Source organism: Lepisma saccharinum, unplaced genomic scaffold, assembly GCF_977018435.1.
Source record: "Lepisma saccharinum unplaced genomic scaffold, izLepSacc3.1 HAP1_SCAFFOLD_1260, whole genome shotgun sequence".
NCBI classification, from domain to species: domain Eukaryota; kingdom Metazoa; phylum Arthropoda; class Insecta; order Zygentoma; family Lepismatidae; genus Lepisma; species Lepisma saccharinum.
This window is the reverse complement of record NW_028143887.1, coordinates 1-19,482: the sequence shown is the minus strand read 5'-3', so window position 1 is coordinate 19,482 and position 19,482 is coordinate 1. Positions and strand designations below refer to the sequence as shown.

General features: G+C 37.0%; 2 protein-coding genes across 2 annotated transcripts; one reads left to right on the top strand and one right to left on the bottom strand.

Moving 5' to 3' along the window:
- Positions 1 to 213: 213 nt before the first annotated feature.
- LOC145983576 (CGG triplet repeat-binding protein 1-like) lies at positions 214 to 4,008 on the top strand. Its single transcript, XM_083116644.1, has 2 exons — positions 214 to 589; positions 3,698 to 4,008. The coding sequence occupies exons 1-2, from the start codon at positions 214 to 216 to the stop codon at positions 4,006 to 4,008; spliced, it is 687 nt and encodes a 228-aa protein (XP_082972770.1).
- A 3,563-nt stretch (positions 4,009 to 7,571) lies between these two features.
- On the bottom strand, positions 7,572 to 18,481 carry LOC145983577 (protein RRP5 homolog). The gene is made up of 5 exons (XM_083116645.1): positions 17,754 to 18,481; positions 14,816 to 15,016; positions 13,529 to 13,657; positions 9,439 to 9,540; positions 7,572 to 7,733 (listed from the first exon to the last, which is right to left on the bottom strand). The coding sequence occupies exons 1-5, from the start codon at positions 18,429 to 18,431 to the stop codon at positions 7,572 to 7,574; spliced, it is 1,272 nt and encodes a 423-aa protein (XP_082972771.1). The 5' UTR covers positions 18,432 to 18,481.
- Between the last annotated feature and the right edge of the window lie 1,001 nt (positions 18,482 to 19,482).

The following is a 19,482-nucleotide window of genomic DNA, read 5'->3' as shown; positions in this document are numbered from 1 at the left end:
CTAAGAAGAGTTTAAGACGCCAACTCTCATTGGTCCAAATCTTGAGGCACTGGATAATGTGGTCCATTATGATTGGCCCTCATACACGACGCCACCCGAAGAAACCTCGAACCATTCTCCTCACCCCCCTCTCGTTCATTTCATTCATAATCTTGTGCGTAGCGTGAATGTGTTGTTATTGTTCTGCGAGATTTGGTAGCGTAAGAAATTACCATGCCGAAAGCCGTGACTGTGTTTGATCGGGAGCGTGAATTTGCTCATGAAGGCTTTTATATTTTTGATAAAGTAAAACGGATAATGGTGTGCAAATTTTGTAATGTTCGAATTGACTGGAAACGTAAAGATTCGTGCATAAAACATATTCGTGAAAGTGCCTCACATGTGAAAAACAAGAAGACTGTGAACAAGAGCGTTTCACCAACAAAGCGACAAGTATCTCTTGGAGAATTGGCACATAATGCGAAACAAATTAAGAAGGACAAAGAAGACTTCATTATGTCGACAGTGAATGCCTTCGTTCACGCAAATATTCCATTGGAAAAGCTCGATGAACCTGGATTACGCACATGGATGAATCGATACATCACTGGTGAGTACAAGCTTTCGTGTCCATTTATTTACTTAATCGTAATCATTCCTGATTCTTATTGGATATTGTGTCTCATGAAGTAAAATATATTTAGGAGAATCCATATTTCGTATTTGATGAAATCAAGAAATATTTTATTTGGAGTGTTTTTTTTTTTCATGAAGAAACGAATGCGAATTTAAAATTAATAGTTAGCATGAAGAAAAATAAAATGTAGTAAGGTGGAAGATCGATGTATTTAGCCGTAAAAAGATCTTACGATATGCGTTTTGTATATTACGATGTAGTAGAAAGTGTTACGATCAGCAGCAAAAATACAAGAAGTCATGTGCGCACTAAGTTTAAACTTTGTTACCAATGTAAGGATGTGCTATTTTTAATTTTTTTTAAAAAAAGGCTTGTTTTGTTCGCCTAAAATACGTATCATAGCATGACGTCATTCCCGCGGCTTCCTACGATCAGTTTTTCTGAATTTGCAGCGTCACAAAAAGCATGGTTTTTCTGATTTTTCCACAATTTTGTCACCTGGGAGAACATTTTGTTCATTTAACATGTTCTTCAAATATATCGCGATTTGTAACAACAAAATGCATTTCTCTTTTTATTATGCGTTGTCAATCATTTTCATTTGAAGGAAAACTACGCATCATGAATAACGTCTTTCATGCAGCTTGATGCGATCGAATTTTCTGAGTCTGTGTCACAAAGCAGCATGGTTTTACGTATTTCCCGTTAATTTCTTCATATAAAAGCTTTTTTTAACATGTGACTTCATGTATTTAGCATAATCTCCAAATATATTTTAGCTTCGTAATAACGTAACTCGGATTTTGTTTTATTGTTTGTCAGTCCTGTTTATTTGAAGGTACTTGTCACGGTAAGAATAAATTGTAAATATACAAATTTTTCCTTGTTTGAGTTTTGTTTTAAGCCCACTTTGTGCACAGATGGGCTAATCAGAACTGGTTTTAGTGGTATCCAAACCACTATGTGACTCCAGTAAATATATGAGAGTGGAAAATTATTTTGTTCTTTACTTCGTTTCTTTTGTGCATTTTTCATTCGTGCCCAAGGGGGGTTGGTGGGGGTTATAACCCCCTTTGGCCCAGTATTCCTAAAGAAAAGAACATCAAATGCAGGAAAAGATGGCAAAATGAGGGCCGACTACTAAAAAATGTATACCTAACCCCCTCCTTTCGAAAATCCTGGGCACGCCACTGGCCACGAATAATGAGTATGGTGCTGAAAGATAAACTCCACATGTGTGAATGCAACACCATTGCTTCATTTGGTATATTCTGAGATTAGAAAAATAAACCACACATGTGCGATTGCATTATCATTTCTTTTTTTTTTTATGTATTCTAAGATTAGAGGGGATGAGGAACGGAGGGAAGTGATGTGAAGAAATTCCAGCCATGGTTTATTGTGAAAATTGGATCCACTGTTATAATTATTAAGAAAGAATAACTATTGCATACTAATAATGTAAACAAATTTTATTCCAAATTTATTACTATCATAATTGCTAGAATGCATTTATCATCTAAAGATAGTAACTTTTTCCTTAAAGTGACAAATAATTTTTTAGAAAAAATTCCTTACTGATGCCTTAACAAGTAACAGAAAGTTAATTGTAGAGAGCAATTTAATGGATGCCAGTTGAAAATGTTTACATTTTCTTCACTCAGGTCAGGATGCCCCCCCCCCCCCCTGCCCCAATTCCTTAAGCTGCACTGGTTCTTGCAAATGGAATTTAGAATTGCAAAATAATTGGTAACAGTTTCATAGATTGGAGACACATTAAAATCGGATTTTTTGTGTTTTGTATGGTTCGTACTTACCAATTGTGTATTGCGGAACATAGTTCAAGGTGCCATTATGCTTTTTACACGAAAACAATCTCAATTTTTTACATTCTGAGTGCTTTTTTTATTCCTTTCTTCGCTTCCAGAACACACAATATGGTGGGCACATCTTAACTCATGTTGTGGCTATGGAGTGTTTCAACCTTCTGCATCAAAAATTACCTACTGTCGTGTTCGTCAGCAGTGGAAATTATACATTATGCACGGGTAGCTGACGTATAGCCCCATGAACCATACACGAATAGCCCCACAAACCATTATGCATGGTAGCTGACCGATAGCCCCACGAACCATTTCCGATAAGGTTAGGTTAGGTTTGGTTATGTTAGGCAAGCATAGTAAAAAAAGGGGGGGTTGAAACACTGACAGGGGCTTACATCATCAAACGTACGCAGAATCCGGTTGTCGTAAGGCAAGCAAATGAAAGCAATGGCAATTTTGCGTTTGTGAGATATTTATCTTGAACAATACATCATTTTCCGGAAAAATATATTCCACGATGAAAGAAAATACCTCGACGAACGTTGTAAACCTTGGAGAAACTCATTTCCGTAAGTAGTTCCTTGTGTAAAATTGAAGATGTATGAAACTATTACCAAATAATTTTATCCTGTATTGTTGAAAATGCAAATTCCAGCCACTTTTTGCAGTAATCTGTTGTATGCTAGTAATCACTTGTACATCGAAAAATTCCTCCCTACTTTCACAAAGTAAATTACCTGTTCCTAAAAAGTGGTGACAAAATATAAGAAATCTTTGGTTTTCTAATTATTTAATATGGACGTTTATATATTTGAACAATTTTTCAACCTTTTTAGAACAAAAATGCAAAATCATCAAATATTTCACTACATAATTATTATTACATCTTTGCAAGACTTGGCTCAAGATCAGGAGTTCTGCACTATTCTTTAATTTTATACATTTAGTGCACTGAAATACTTAGTTACTCTATTTTGTTAGTAGGAGCATTACACGAGAAGTGGTATAGATATTCTATATATTTGTATTTTAATCCAATATCATGTCTAGAACCTTAATTTTTTTGTGTGTAAAAAGTTACCCACATTATGCTGGAATGGTCCTGATGACTATGGCAGGTCCTATTCAAAGCTAGGCTTGAAACCGCATGCCAAAAGGTTATTTTTCCTTTTTATGGCTGAGTTTCTTCAACTACATATTCAATATCATATCATATTCAACATTACATTGTCCTAACAGAGGGTACTTGATTTTCTAGGTGCTGGTGACTTACCACAAGCAAGAGTTTTGAGGCAGACGTATGTTCCAAAACTCCATGCTGAATATGAACAAGGTATCAAGGAAAACATGAAGGATGTTCCTGTTGCTATTCTCTGTGACGAAACAACAGACAGGAATGGAAGATGTGTTTTCGTAGTTCTTTTTAAGGTGTTCTTGGCAACATCGACAAAACTGTATGTTGCGGGTATAAAAGTGTTGAGCAATGCTAATGCAACTGAATGTTCAAGGGCTATTTTGGACATATTGCAGAAATATGAAATTGCACACGATAACATTGTGTGTTGTTAGTGATTCTGCTTGGTACATGACAAAATGTGTAGATACTTTAAAAGTGATAATTTCCGAGGATTTGTTGCATGTGCAATGTTGGGCCCACAAGTTAAATATTGTTGGGAACTTCTGGCCTGCCAACTTGACAGAACTTAATGAGTTCATTGCCAAGACGAAATCATCGTTCCTGAACACCAGAAAAAGGAAACATGCGTACCTAGAGTTTCTGAGGAAGAAATATCCAGATGGTGAGAAGGAAGCAAAATTATTTCCATCTCCTGTGTTAACCAGGTGGAATTCATGGTACGGTTCTGTATGCTATGCGTGTGAATATCTAACAGATATTGTGGAATTTTTTAGTTCCTATTGCGAAAACAGTCCTAGTGCAGAATACTTTAAACACCTTTCGAAGGACACTGATGTTGCCACAGTAATACAGTGCCAGGCATTCTTTGTGGTAGACCATTGTGCTGTGAATTTTAAACTTATAACTACACTTGAAGGTTCAGAATATCCATATGTTCATAAACTACACCACCAACTACAGGATCTAGTGTCACAATTTGGTCAATTAGCAGAAGGTATTTTCTCTGACAGGCTTGTGGAGTGTTTAGGTACACTAAACACAACAAAAAGTGCATCGGTAAAACACAAGTTATGCCTTACATCAGAAAAATGTAGAGGCAAACTCTTGCAGTTGATTTTAAATGACCCAGCCAAGACCTATATATCAACTCTTGGCAAGTTGTTTGATAAAAGGTCAATTTCGATAAGTAAGGTAGATGATAACTTAGCAATGCTCTCCAAAAAAGTTCCATTCTTCAGTAATGTAAAAAAAGAGAATTTTCTTAGTGGCTATGCAGCTTTGCAAAATAGCGTTAAAGATGTACAGGCAGGGCACAATGTGGAAACAATAGACATCCTGAAGGCACTCACGGATGATCATCCAGAATTTGCTTTTGCCTCCATAAGGGCCATTTGGGTACCTGTCTCCAATGTCGATTGCGAACGTGCATTTTCTGCATATGGGTGTGTACATTCAGATAGGCGGACAACTTTGAAGCCAGAAAACCTGGAGCTTTTCACATCACTTTATTTCACCCAAGATCTCCATTAGGATCAACAATTTTATTGTGAGCAATATATGCATGTTTTTTCCCTGTCAAAGATGCTTTTTTTGTAACTATTAATGTGGACAAATTTTATTCTGGGAAATGATTATTTTTCTTTTTGTTAAATAATTTGAATGATTTTATATGTTACCACAAATTATTTTGTGAATAGTGAATTAATTTTTTTTTACATCAAGGAGGCTCTCGTATACCTGTTAGCCATACTTTTACTTTGTAATAAATGTAGTTATAACACCATTAAGCCTTGTTTCCATGATTATGAAAAACTAAAATATGCTGACCAAGGCAGTAATTTATTTTATAAGAAAACATAAACTAACGTAACGTTTCAACCTTCTAGCAAGGTCTTCTTCAGACTCTGTATCAAGTACAAAAGTAACCAGATACCACAAAAGACCATTATATATACACAAACATTACTCCCTCCAGACTATTTAGAAAGTTGTTTGGAACTTTCTAGCAGATGACTTTCACTTTGCCAACTTCACTTTCACCTAAAAGGCTAAACACAATTACTTCCATATAAAATGTGGCTGGGCTTTTAATCTCACACTCTTTTCCCTTCATTTTTCTTCCTTCTCCTTTCCTCTTTCTCTCTTGTCCTTTCCACTCTTTCCAACATCTTCTTCCATTCTTTGTTTAACTTCAGTCCCACAATGAACTGGAATGGGGGACTGAAGTTAAACAAAGAATGGAAGAAGATGTTGGAAAGAGTGGAAAGGACAAGAGAGAAAGAGGAAAGGAGAAGGAAGAAAAATGAAGGGAAAAGAGTGTGAGATTAAAAGCCCAGCCACATTTTATATGGAAGTAATTGTGTTTAGCCTTTTAGGTGAAAGTGAAGTTGGCAAAGTGAAAGTCATCTGCTAGAAAGTTCCAAACAACTTTCTAAATAGTCTGGAGGGAGTAATGTTTGTGTATATATAATGGTCTTTTGTGGTATCTGGTTACTTTTGTACTTGATACAGAGTCTGAAGAAGACCTTGCTAGATGGTTGAAACGTTACGTTAGTTTATGTTATCTTATAAAATAAATTACTGCCTTGGTCAGCATATTTTAGTTTTTCATAAATGTAGTGTTTCTTAAATATAAAGAAATTTTCTTTATGTAACTGTTAATGTGGACAAATTTTATGGTGAATAATAAATATTATATTTTTTTAGACAAATAAACTTTGCATGGACAATTTCATTTTGAATAATATATTCTGTACTTTTTTTTTAATCTGGGAAGTTTTAATAACTAACGCTTAGCATGGGCAATTCTGATATGTAACTCTGAGCATGACCAATTTCATTTTGAATATTAAATTAAGTTATTTTGGTAAGTGTCGTATGGGCACAACGTATTTCTTTATTTTTACAGGCGAAACTACTTACGGAAATGAGTTTCTGTAGCATGTTGAAGGTCCGTGGAGGTGTTTTCTTTTGTCGTGGAATCTGCGTTACCGGGAATTCATGTGTTTTTCAAGAAAAATATGTCTCAGATGCACAATAGATGTTCCTCTTATTTGCTTCCTCTATGTGTACCGGTTGGTGCGTACGTTTCATGATGTAACTCCCTGTCAGTGTTTCCAACCATGCCATTGTTTTCATTGTTTTGGAACAAGTTTTTTAAATTATGTTCACCTTAACTATGCTTGCCTAACTGAACCTAACCTAACCGGAAATGGTTCGTGGGGCTATCCATGAATGGTTTCTGGGGTAGCCCCACATACCATTCGCAGATAGCTCCACGAACTATTTCCAGTGAGGTTAGGTTAGGCAAGCATAGTTAAAATTGAAAAAAAAAATCCATTCATAGTAGGTAATTTTCAGTGAAGAAGGTTGGAAACACTGCATACCCACTGATGATGCACAATGCAACTCGCCATATTGTGTGTTACAGAAGCGAAGAAAGCAAGATTAATAATTACTGTTAATGTGAAAAATGCAAAAGGCGACCTTCAAGAATCTTTCGCAATGCAGGATATGTAAGTATGAATGTTAACAATGCCAAAATAACCGAGTGAGAGTTGTTTTGCCCATACAATACTGTTACCATTATGTTTTTTTTTACCGTTAGGAACTCTGATCTATTCACCGCTATAACACCGATATGAGATTTTATTTACCGCTTTTGAACCTGAAATTGACTCGGTTTTTGTACCGATATTTTGCTTTTTTATTTACCACAAATATGTGCCTCTAGCTATTGGATATCACTCAAGAATGGTTTGGTGGTGTCTATTTTTAGATCAGGCCCACTTGCGACTCGCAGAGCGCTCGTGAAGGGAATTGCAACACAGCGAATAAAATGAGTGCAACAAACATATTTTTCGGCCGATTTCCTTGAATTTTTCACCTTTTTTTTTCTCCCTTTCTTCAAATTTTTCACTGTTCCCGGGAAAAGGATCGTTACTTCGAGAGGGTCATTAAAATACGGGGTCTTAGAATTGAGAGTTGACTGTACTTACTTACGTTCTTTTATATTCAAGACCTTCAATGCTTTCTGAAGAAGATGTCTTGCATTCTCCACCCGTCCAATTGTCATATAGAATTGTCCTCCCTTAGTAAACACATCTTTGTTCATTTTGAATTTTTTCAACATTTTGTTCAAAATCTTCTCTCCCTCCTGTAAATAAAACATTGAAACTTATATTCTATTCATAAAAAACACACATAATTAGTTATACTTTAATCTACCTGTATACATCAGAATGCTTGTTGATCATGTGCCTATCAGGTACTGCGATCGTCACACTTGCCATTAATTTCTATTATTATCATATGCAATGTGTGTCCTGGCCAATATATTCATTATGAATACAAAATTGCCTTATAATATTAAGTAGGTATCAGTATCAGGCGATTAGTCAAAAGTTGAAGAAGGGCGACGCTAAATAACAAGAATTAAATTGAGGTCGCCGAAAAGGCATACGGATAAAGTATTCAGATATAGCTTACAGAAGCAGCCAGCCATAAATATATAATACATATATTCCAGTTTGTTAAAAACACTAAAAAACATTAACAAATATGTTGCCAGCATGTGACGTAAGAAGTTTTCTACTGTCACATATATTCCAGTTGTTACTAAGTAAATACCTACATAAAAAGTTCCATTTTTCGAAGAAGAAAAAATTCATTGCAGTAATTAAGGAGGTAAATAAACCATTCATGTTTCCAAAGAGCATTTGTAATTTTATGTCAGATAAGTTATTGTTAATTTCATATTGGTGCTGGTTCAGTATAGCCAAAAGTTTTTGTATCGGTCATCTCTATTATTTATTGATTGATTTTAACCACATGCTGTTGTAATCAACATTACCTTACATTACATTACATCTGGCAAATCACATGAAATCTTAAGTTGTAATATGGATAATAAATTGGTCAATAATTAGATTGAATTGGTTTTTCTGTAAGTAGTTTGTAGATTGTTGAGTCACCTATAAAATTTAATCACATTGTTTTGTGACTGTTGTTATGCTACAAGATGAAAAATAGTGCATATCGGACAAAATTTACCCTATTTGTTAATTTAAATGGAATTTGGCTTTCTGATATATGGTTCTAGTTTATGTTTTCTATAAATAGAACTAATTATTAATCTGATTCAGTATTAAAACCGTTTGATTTGAAAAGGAATGAATCAATGATAAAAGCAACTAATTTGATTTTAAAAAACTTCAGATATGTGTTTTTGATCTAATTAAGAAGGTGAACTCTTAACAAGAAATATACATTGCTACCTTTTTGTCAGTTTTAGACTATCAAGAGTTAAAAGTGAAGAAATCAAATTCATAGTTAAAGTCTTACCAGGGAACTGCATTAAGTATTTGCTTTTGATTGATTGAGTGTTTTAAGCCCACTTTATGCACAGTAAGGCTAATCGGAACTGGACCTACAGTTTAAAGTGGAATCTGAACCACTATGTACCTCCACCAGGTATCGAACCAGAGACCCCTTGATTACAAGGTGACGACGCTACCACTGCGCCATCGGGGAAACCATTAAGCATTTGCATCTTATGTTGAATCAGGAAATGCAATACTATCCCTTACAGAAGAGACTGATTGATTGATTGATTTTGTGTTTTAAGTCAACTTTATGCACAGTAAGGCTAATCGGGACTGGACCTACAGTTTAAAGTGGGATCCGAACCACTTGTGCCTCCACCGGGTATTGAACCCGGGACCCATCGATTAGAAGGCAACGACGCTACCACTGCGCCATCGGGGAGACGCTTTACAGAAGACACACAATAAAATGAATCATTACATTATAGCAGTTCTCTGTGCGTCATAATAATTTGTATATAAAGTACTGTTCCTTACCTCCTCTTTGTGGCTCTCTGCATATATTTCCAACATCTTGGAATAAACTTTGAAAGAATCGTTCATCTGTACAGCTTCCTCAAAAACCTTCCCCAAACTTTCCTACACAACAAAATTCAAAACATTACTCAACTGAACTTTATACATAAAATATAATCATCATTTAAAAGTAACATAATATGCACAACTGTTAATGGTTTTACCCATAATGATTTAAAACAAGGATGTGCTGGCATAAGTACAAAGTTACTTCTTTTGTTAGCATGACAAATACCAATGATATTGCTCCCGTGTGACATGAGCTGCACATTCAAATTCAGACAGAATGGAGCTGCTTTACTTGGTGACACAAAAAGTTCTGATAGAAGGCAAAAAAACACACCAGAGGCAATTTTTAATGAAGTTGTTTATGATGTTTTCCTGTGAACATTGACTAACTCGTGGGTGTAATTTGTATACATACATGTGGAACGATGGTATTCATTTCATATTTTAACCAGTAATTCCTGCATTCTACAGCAGTATCTTCCTACATACTTTGAACACAGTACATTCAACATCTAAAGCTGCTTTGTTGTTGCCCAAGTTTTTTAATGCAATTTCTTATTAGACCTGAGCCGATATCACTTTCAACCGATACCGATGTCGATTCTCCTACCAATTCCCACTGATACCGATACTTGAAAATTGCAATAATTTAAATTTGTTCAAAACGATGATCAATATTGGTGTGTGTATGTTCTTCTGCAATTATATGCATCGATTTGCCAAGAAATCTGCTTTAGAATATTCAAGAATTGCATCAGAACATTAAATAGATGTTATGTAATAAAAAAAATAGTTTTTCGTGCAAAAAAAAAAAAGTTTGAATTTTGCATAATTTCCAGGATTATTAGACTGCGAAAATGTCACGTGGTATTTTTGTGGACCCCGTGAAAGACCAAATTACCGTAATAGTATGGGTAGATGAATTCCAACTGATACTTTCCGATACCGATGTTACTGTTATCAGCTAATACTGATACATCGGTATCAGCTCAGCCCTAATTTTTATACATGTCATGTATGAATTAACATGCTCTGCTTTACTTCCATTTGTAGTCACATCTGAGAATTGTTGAACAGATAAGAGTTTAAAAATTACATATTACAGTCAACTCTCGATTCAACGACCTTTCACAGTTCCCGGGAAAAGGGTCGTTATTTCGAAGGGGTCGTTATTGGAATTTGCACCAATTTTCAGCTTAAAGGGAGCTCAAACGGACACAAAGATGCCTAGGAGATGGTAACACCATTTATCCTGGTAGTTATACAACCTGTTATGCACAGGATGCGTGTTGTGAGAAGGAAAATAGAATATGAAAAAGTTTTCACAAAAGAGAATTTAAAATAATGTTACTTTGTTTCAATTGTGCACAGTCATTGCTTTTCCAGGAAATTCTTACAATTCTAGTTAATGAGAAACCCGTTTCCACTGAGACCTATGGAAAGGAAAACAATCTCTCGCTTATTGCAAGCGAAACTCGAAGAATCTTGACACCAGTCAGACTGGTGCCAGCAAAAGTCGGGAGAAAATCGGGCAGAATGAATGTTGGATTTTATACGGGTTTAATGGAGCATTGTCTGTTACAAGATTAACTGGTAAGATTAGATCTCTCGGGAGAAACAACACAACCTCTCTAGGTACCAGACAAAAAAAATAAAGGCAGGGCTGTAATTATCATTCTGGTTCGGCTGTGTAAAATACATCGTAAAAAAAAAGTCACTTTTCTTTGCTTCAACCAACTTCATTCACCCTCCTTCCCCATTCAAGGGAGCAGTCCAAACTCCTTCCTTGACTTGCATTGTAATCCAGCGTGAAAAACGAAATGCGCAACTTGCGATCTATTTTCACCCAAAGCGTATTGTAGGACAGGTCATTAAACAACCTGGCAGTTGATAATCATTCGGGTTTGGAATTGAATTTCACTTTAAACTGTATATTTAGTCCCGATTAGCCCATCAGCATAAAATGAACTGAAAACAAGCTTTATGAAACTGCGCATTTTCACATATCAAAATGGTAGATCGTTATTTACTCTCACGTTAATGGACGATTTAATGTTGGATTTAGGAGTATTCTCGATGTTAAACACCCACCCCTCCAAACGTTTTCCCCTTGAATAATGTCTTTTTAATCAGTCTCAGCGACCATTCCTACATTGAACACACTTTTTTTTTCCTCCACATGAATGGTTCTGAAGAAAGGTAAATTAAATTTACAGTTGTGCTTATCAGAAGGCGCAGAACATGAAGTTATTTTAACTCTTGTTTTGCTTTCTGGAGATCGAATTTCGTTATCGTCAAATCAAAACAGCTTTGCGAGATTCAAAACAATAACTTTTTTCTTCGCGCTGGATGAGTCATCGCTGTTATCTGCAAGCAAGAGCTTAGCAGAAGCTAGACAAAACACTGGCGCCAGCTGCATCGTAAAAACAAAGAGACCCGCTGGAAGTTCGAGCAACAGGTGGCGGAAGAGAAAAGTCCCAGCATTTTAAAGATAACGCAACTGTCGAAGACTGAACTTTTAACAGCAGTGTAAAGAAGAAAGAAATGACCCTTGCTTTAGGTTTTACCGTTTTACCACGCAACAGACAATAATACGGGCAATATTTCCTATGCAGACAACAGCATTAAAAAAAATATATAATAAATAAATTTAAAAAAACAACTGAATTCTGCAATTATCAACATTGCCGTGCACACCAGTGGCGGAGAATGAGCTGGGGAAAGGGGGGGGGGTCCCTTTTTGTTTTACTTGTTCTATGGTTTTTGTTCGTTTTCAAGAATATATCCAGAACTGGTTGCCCCATTTTAGACGTCAAAGGAAAGGAAGAGGGATGGGTCCTTTTCCACCCTCGCCTGTAATCAGCCCGCATCAGCAAGAAAATCGTGGCTGAAACAATCTTCATTGCACCCCCCCCCCCCCCCCCTAGGTTTCCTGACAGGAAAAGAGGGAGAAGTCAGTAAGCCAACGGAACACTTTTTTAGCCGATATTACGACATCGACACAATTAGGAAAACATATGAAGTGGGAAACGGGAGTTATGATGCACATAAGATCGAAGTAAACTTTTGTGGAAACCTGGATGACAACGCATTAAGCGGGTTGACGATCTTTAGTTCACCTATGTGGTTTTGATTATCTCTAACAGTTTCGCTTTTTTATGAAGTGTTGCAGGGAACAAAGAACACATTTTGAATGAAAGCGGTTACCGGAAGTTGTCGGCTACAAGGCCGAGAGTTGCTCACTCACGGGAACCTGCTGAACTGGACAGATGGGCCAGACTTACAGGTGCCACACATCTGTATTTTGGAACATTCCTGCGATCTTATCTCTCAAAGTAGTGTATTTATTGATGAAAGAGCTTGACCTGCCATACACATTGGCAAAGATTGCAAGTCCAGCAGTCATTTCGGGCTGCTCCCACCCTTCCCCGCGAGTTTTCAGCAGCTCTTAGGACAAGGAAACAAAAGGTCGATTTAAAATAACATCCAAGCACATTCGATCTTCTCTTCTTGCGTATCCAAGAGAAAGCGTGGCAAAACAAACCTGGCACGTTTGGTAGCGGCCGTCGGGTGCGGGGTAACATTGGTGCACTTGAGGGAGGGGAGGGCAGAGGTCAAGTGCTATTCGATATCACTCAAGCATGGTGTGGTGGTGTCTATTTTTAGTTCAGACCCAATTGTGAGCGGTAGAGCGCTCGTGAAGGAAATGAGTTGGGAAAAAAACAACGCATTTTTCGGCCGATTTCCTTCAATTTTTCAACTTTTTTTTTTCAAACTTTTCTATCTTTTTCTAAATTTTTCACGGTTCCCGGGAAAAGGGTCGTTACTTTGAGAGGGTCGTTATACCCGGGGTCGTAGAATCGAGAGTTGACTGTATATTCTAATTTAGTTTATCTGGTTATCCATATTAATTCAGTTTTTCTGTTCTATCATGCTCATCATCATGATAAACAAAAGTTGAAAAGCAGAACCAAGCTTAACTTATACATAAAACAGTCGTACTGTTCCTCTGATATTTGTTACAGGCAACCATTCCACTTACTTCAGTTCCATACATATTCTCTAAGTTCAAAAGGGCAATCCACACATTGAACTTCTCTTGTTCTTCACGGAAACTTATAGTCTTCAGCGCACGCTGGGCCACATTTCGAGCCTTGTCTATCTCTGTAGCCTGAAAGAAAGAACATTATCACAATCACACAAGCACAATGTCTAATTTGATTGAATGCAGACACTTGTCTTGTTCAACAAAAACTTTTCTGAAAATTTTATATTCCTCATCAGTAGGTAAAATTTCAGTACAAAAACTCATATAAAATATAAAATTGCATTTTGGTGGTAAAGTGGTAAACAAAATCTTAAATTTGATTCAAAATTTAAACTTATTCTACAAAATAAAAATTTCATTTCTATAACACACATTCATCACCTACAGTATGTGAAATGCAAGGGAGTAAACACACTTAAAATGAATGTTGGATACGAGTACTCCAAAAAGCTCTTACAGCACTGAACACTAGGTGTGTGTGACTCTCAGTAAGCATAGTGACAAAGAAAAATATTGTAATTTTTTTTTATTATTATTATTGATTTCTGCCTGCAAGCATACGCACATTTCTCAGTAACTTAAAGACACTGAACTATCAAAATAGTGAGTCAATGTATATATTCTGCTGGAGACCATGCATAGTGGAATTCTTTGAAAGCAATATTCCATTTGTTGTGCCAACGTACATGGTTTCATTTCCAGTCGGCAAGCAGTCAAGTGAGGTAGTGTTCTGTGCTTGTAATTTTCTGAGGCCAGAAGCTTGGTCAAATGAAACATGGAAGCTGCACTCCCCCTTCCCAATTTAAACTTTCCTCTGTTTTCAGGGATAAAATCCACCCTGAGGTCAACCATGCACTGGATCTGACATGACAGGATGAAACTAATGACAGTGGCTTCTTATTTTCTCAGCCAAGATGCAACTGATGAAGAGATATTGACAGTATGTTGTTATTTGTTGTGGTCCGATGAGGGAGGGAGAGAGAAACAAACACACACACACAACAGCTAATGGTTGGTTGATTGATTTGCTTTATTTTACTTCGCTTCTTGTGCCACTTTTGGCTAATTTGCGAAGATGGAGATGAGTGATGATATGATGAAATTGATGAATAGACATTTACAAATATCCATGCATAGGCCAGGATTTGAACCTGGGACCCCTGGCATCGTAGCACGATGTGCTAATCACTCTGCCACTGGGGCTGGCACACCAAGAGATAAATATGCATTAAGATTCACATCTCATTTCACATGATCAGCTTATTTTATTACATTGCATACCTGTAAATGGAATGCCATGTATTTCACCCAAATGATGGAGCTATCTGGGGATGAAAGAACCAGCCTATCAAAATCTGCAGCAGATTCCGGCATGTGATCTGGATCCAGGTGTGATTCCTCCAACTTCCGTAACTTTTCTTCTTCTTGTCTTGCAAGCTCCTTCTTTTCAGCAAATGACAGCTTTTTAGATTTCTTCTCTTTCTGCAATAACAATAAAATAATAATTTAATTCATGGCCCATCAAAATACTGAGTTTTCCAACATTGAAGAAGGTACCTTAGCAGATATAAATGTTACAACAATTCCAACACAGGTAGAGTCAGTATGCCACCAACTGGTGTCCTGAACCATCAGGTATCATGAACCACACTTGGTTCATGGATTTGTATATACATATGTAAAAATAATTTCCCAATCCATGATCCTCATGTGGTTCATAAAAATATTACTTCACAGTACATAATCTACACATATGGTTCATGTGTAAATCTACAATATTTCTAAAATATATCCTTAATTTTTTTCCATATTCAATCATCACATCCAAGTAAACAGCTGTTACCTTGTAATTGAAATGTTCTGGTCAATACCAGTGAAGACACATTGCACTGTGGGATCCTTTAAACTGTAGGTCCAGTACAGATTAGGGTAACTTAACATAAAATAAAGTGGACTGGCAAGTAAATAATTGTGCATTTTATGGGCCGAAATGTAGAGGTAGACAGTGCAACAATTATTCTAGATTGTTTACAGCAATACGTCACTTGAAATGATAGCCATACATGAAAAGATCCTCATATAAGATCATCATTCATCACCTTTCCTTGTATCTGTGAGTACTTTTTGTATTATGCAAGTGTTAAAACAATAATGTCATTGTTCATAATTGGGAAAAGAGAGACGTGGTTGTATATAAATACGGAGAAACTAGTACTCACTTTATCCGCCAAACTGTTTTTTCTTCTTTGTTCTATTTGTTTGTAGTTCTCCGGCTGCCGCTAGGTGTTGTTAACTGTGTGTCTGGGTCTGTGTTGTCTGCTATTTCCGGGCAATAACTGTTGTAGTAGGGGAATCCAAGTGTGATGCGCTTATCCGCTATCGATATTTAGTTTGTGCGGGAAGTGCATTATGGCATGTGTTTCCTTGATTTTGATGTCTACGAGCGTGTGGGCAGTGTGTTTGACTTGAACCTTTTGAATTCTATGGCTATTGTATTTGATATGTTTAGCAAGACCAGTAGTGGGTTGAACTTTTTTCGCATCTGTTAAGTGCTCTTGGATTATTTCATTGACAGATCTGATGGACCTGCCGATGTAATGTGCCTTGCATTCTCGCACTCTGCATCATATACACCTAGGTTATCAAGGAGGGAGAGGAAGTACCGTTTGTGTTTGTTCAGTTTATCAGCTATTTTGGAATTGGGTTTGTGCGCTACTTTGATGCCATATGGGAGAAGGGCTTTGGATATGCGGTTGGAAGTGGTGGGATGGTAGGGGAAGGCAAACCATTTATATTGGCTGCTGGAGGTTGATTGTGGCTGGGTTGCTTGAGGATGGGTTGATTGTGGTTGGTTAGGGTGTCTGACCTGTATTTCCACTTTACTGCACCAAGTGGAAAGTTGTGCTTCTGTGTAGCCATGTTTCAGGACTATTTCAGTGATGGTGGCTATCTCCTCTCGTAGATCCTCTTCTCTGCAACAGTAGGAGAAAACTCTTCGATAAACGTTCAGCCACACATTAGCTTTTTGCTTGGGGGGATGGCTAGAGAGAGCATGTATGTACTGGTTGCCTGCATTCGGTTTTCAGTAGACAGTGGTTGTGAATTTGTTAAGTGCATGGCTGATGGTGATGTCCAGGAAGTTGATTTTACCATGTTTTTCTTGTTCTACGGTGAAGCTGAGTCTGGGGTGGATGCTATTTAGCTTGTTTACTAGAAGGTTTGAGTTCTTCTGTCTTTTTGTATACGACTATTGTGTCGTCCGCGTATCTTCCATATCGGATGTATTGTAGTTCTGGAGTGTGGAGTATCTCTTTTTCAGCCAGGTGCATGACGATGTTGGCTAAAGGAGCTGATAGCGGATTGCCCATCGCAAGGCCCTCGGATTGATTGTAGAATTTATCATCAAAATGGGATAAATCCCGGACACACAGTTAACAACAGCGCACCTAGCGGCAGTTGGAGAACTACAAACAAAAGATGCACACCAAGCAACAGTACAGCAAGTTCCAACGAGGATAGTAGCAGCGGCCACTGAAATTAATAGAATGAAGAAGAAAAACCGGTTTGGTGGATAAAGTGAGTACTAGTTTCTCCGTATTTAATGTCATTGTGTTGTGAAATGTCATTAATTTCTATATCACCCTGTACTATTTCACATTCTTCACAGAATATTTGCCATTTAATAAGAGATTAGGAGAATACATCTTCCTTATATGGGTTAAAACTTCATATCAGTCCATCCCTATATATTTTTGAATAAAGTGACTACAATACAAAAATAATAATTTCTGGATAATACAAGTGATAAAAACCATACACACACTCCTGTACACAGTGTATTCCTGTGGACATACTTCCGAAAAACAAATCATAAATGTATTCATATATGATCTGTAAAGGTGGCCGCGGTGGCTCAGTCGGTAACGCGTCTGACTACCATGCTCAAGGTCCTGGGTTCGATCCCCGGCCGGTTCAAATCCGGGAACTTTTCTAACGGTTGGAAGCGGCCCCGGCGCCCACCCAGCATCGAATAACATGGGTACCTGGGGGAAACCCTGGGGGGTAAAGGCGGTCAGGGGCGTGGTGCTGATCACATCACCCCTACTCACGACCGGATCAAGAAAGTGTGGGGCGTTACCCCCACACCCCCTATACGCCTTCATGGCGTGGTGCTATGCACAGGGGAACACTTTACCTTTATATGATCTGTAACACTTACCTCATCATCTTCATTTTCATCGCTTGAAGAATCTGGATCCTGTTTTATCTGAGATGCATCGGCACTTTCATCAACATCCCACACAAAACCAGTACTCAGATTGAGCCTCGGCAATCCATTCTGGTCCACGGGCTTCCTTTGGTTTGCTTTTCCCTTGTTTGGTCTTTCAAACTGTGGTTCCCTTATCATCTTACTGTCCTCTTTCACTCTGCTTTCCTCACAAACACCATTTACTGTCTCAGAGTTAAATTCACTCACACTTCTAAGTTTCTTTTGACTACTGTCAACTTCATCTGCATCTGATGTTTTTCGCCTTTTCACATTTTCCACATCTTCCATGTTAGTGCTCTTCTTCTTCTTGGATGACTTTATCTTATGGCAAGCACTCGAACCATTGCATTCCTCAACCTCTGAAGCCTCTGCTTTAACAAATGTGCCACATTCAGAATTGCCTCCACTCGAGGGAGCATCCTGTTGCTCGTAAATTTGGGAGTCAGCACTGGATTCTTCTGTTCTTGATTCTGACTTTGATTTCTTTCTTTTACTGGGTTTCACATCTGCATTTTCTTCATCCTTAAAACTGTTGCTGTTATTAAGTTTAATAAATCTACCAGCCTCCCTTGAAATGGATGCATCTGAATGGTTTCTCTTTCCTGCCATCTTGTTAGCCTTCTCCATTTCTAAAATAGTTCTTCTTTGCACTCCTATGATTTTATTGTTCACCACTCTGTAAAAGAAAGAAATACGTTACTTCCTTTCTGTTCAGTTCCTTCATTAATACTAAAGGTACAAGACAACAATGATTAACATTACAACAAATATTATTTTCCTGTAGTTTACGGTTATTACAAGCATAAGAAAACAGTTTTTCTTTGTGACGTTTCAGGAGAACACACGCTCCTTTCATCAGACATTTATTTTCATTTTGATTAAAGATACAGTTATAACAATGGTTAGTAATTTTTTAAACAAAAAGAATCTGTTATATAATGGATGTTGTCAATGTTACATTGTTGTAATATAGCAACTTAACTGTGAAAAAACAGTCTGTTTTATTATTAAATTATGAATCCAAAATATCATCAGGTAATTCAAATTCATCATTGTTTTCACAAAGTCTCTTGATGTTTTCTGTTACATTAAATTTTAAAGATGGTGGCTTACTCCATTTGTGAAAAAGAAAACTCCATACTGGATCTATGTTACCATTTTCATTATTTAATTTATTCCAGTGTTCTTCTGCAATGAACGAAGCTTCCCAGACATTCAACTCTGTGTTTCCCGTTAATCTTTTTAAAACCCTTCTCTTTTTAATCAAATGCTTCTCTTCGATGATATGAGTTGACAAACCTGTTCTTGGGTTTAGATTTATAATGTCCAAATCGTGTTCGTGCCATCTTATTGCCATTTTCCTTGCTGTTTGTCCCACATAATCTTTTGAACATGAACAACTTATATTATATATTCCTGTGGTTTCCACATCTGGTAAAGAGTTTCTCATTTTGAATTCATTAAATGTGCATTCCAAACTCCTTGATGATTTAAAAACAATTTTGAAATTAAAACTTCTAAAAATTTTTGCAATTTTATGTGAGAATCCCTTGTGGAATGGGATGCACACAAATTTCTTTTCAACAGATTTTTCATCTTTGTCTGTATTTCTTTTTTCCCTAAGTTTTCTTGCAACTTGTTTTTTGATTTGGTTTATTCTGTTAGTATGAAAGCCATT

Bases quoted from the DNA above. Each gene is read 5' to 3' on its own strand.
- LOC145983576 (XM_083116644.1), top strand. From the start codon at position 214: ATGCCGAAAGCCGTGACTGTGTTTGATCGGGAGCGTGAATTTGCTCAT. The intron at 590-3,697 runs GTGAGTACAAGC...TTGATTTTCTAG, and splicing joins GATGAATCGATACATCACTG to GTGCTGGTGACTTACCACAA.
- LOC145983577 (XM_083116645.1), bottom strand. From the start codon at position 18,431: ATGGAGAAGGCTAACAAGATGGCAGGAAAGAGAAACCATTCAGATGCA. The intron at 13,658-14,815 runs GTATGCAATGTA...TCTTTCTTTCAG, and splicing joins ACATGGCATTCCATTTACAG to GCTACAGAGATAGACAAGGC. The intron at 9,541-13,528 runs GTAAGTGGAATG...TTTGTTGTGTAG, and splicing joins AGAATATGTATGGAACTGAA to GAAAGTTTGGGGAAGGTTTT.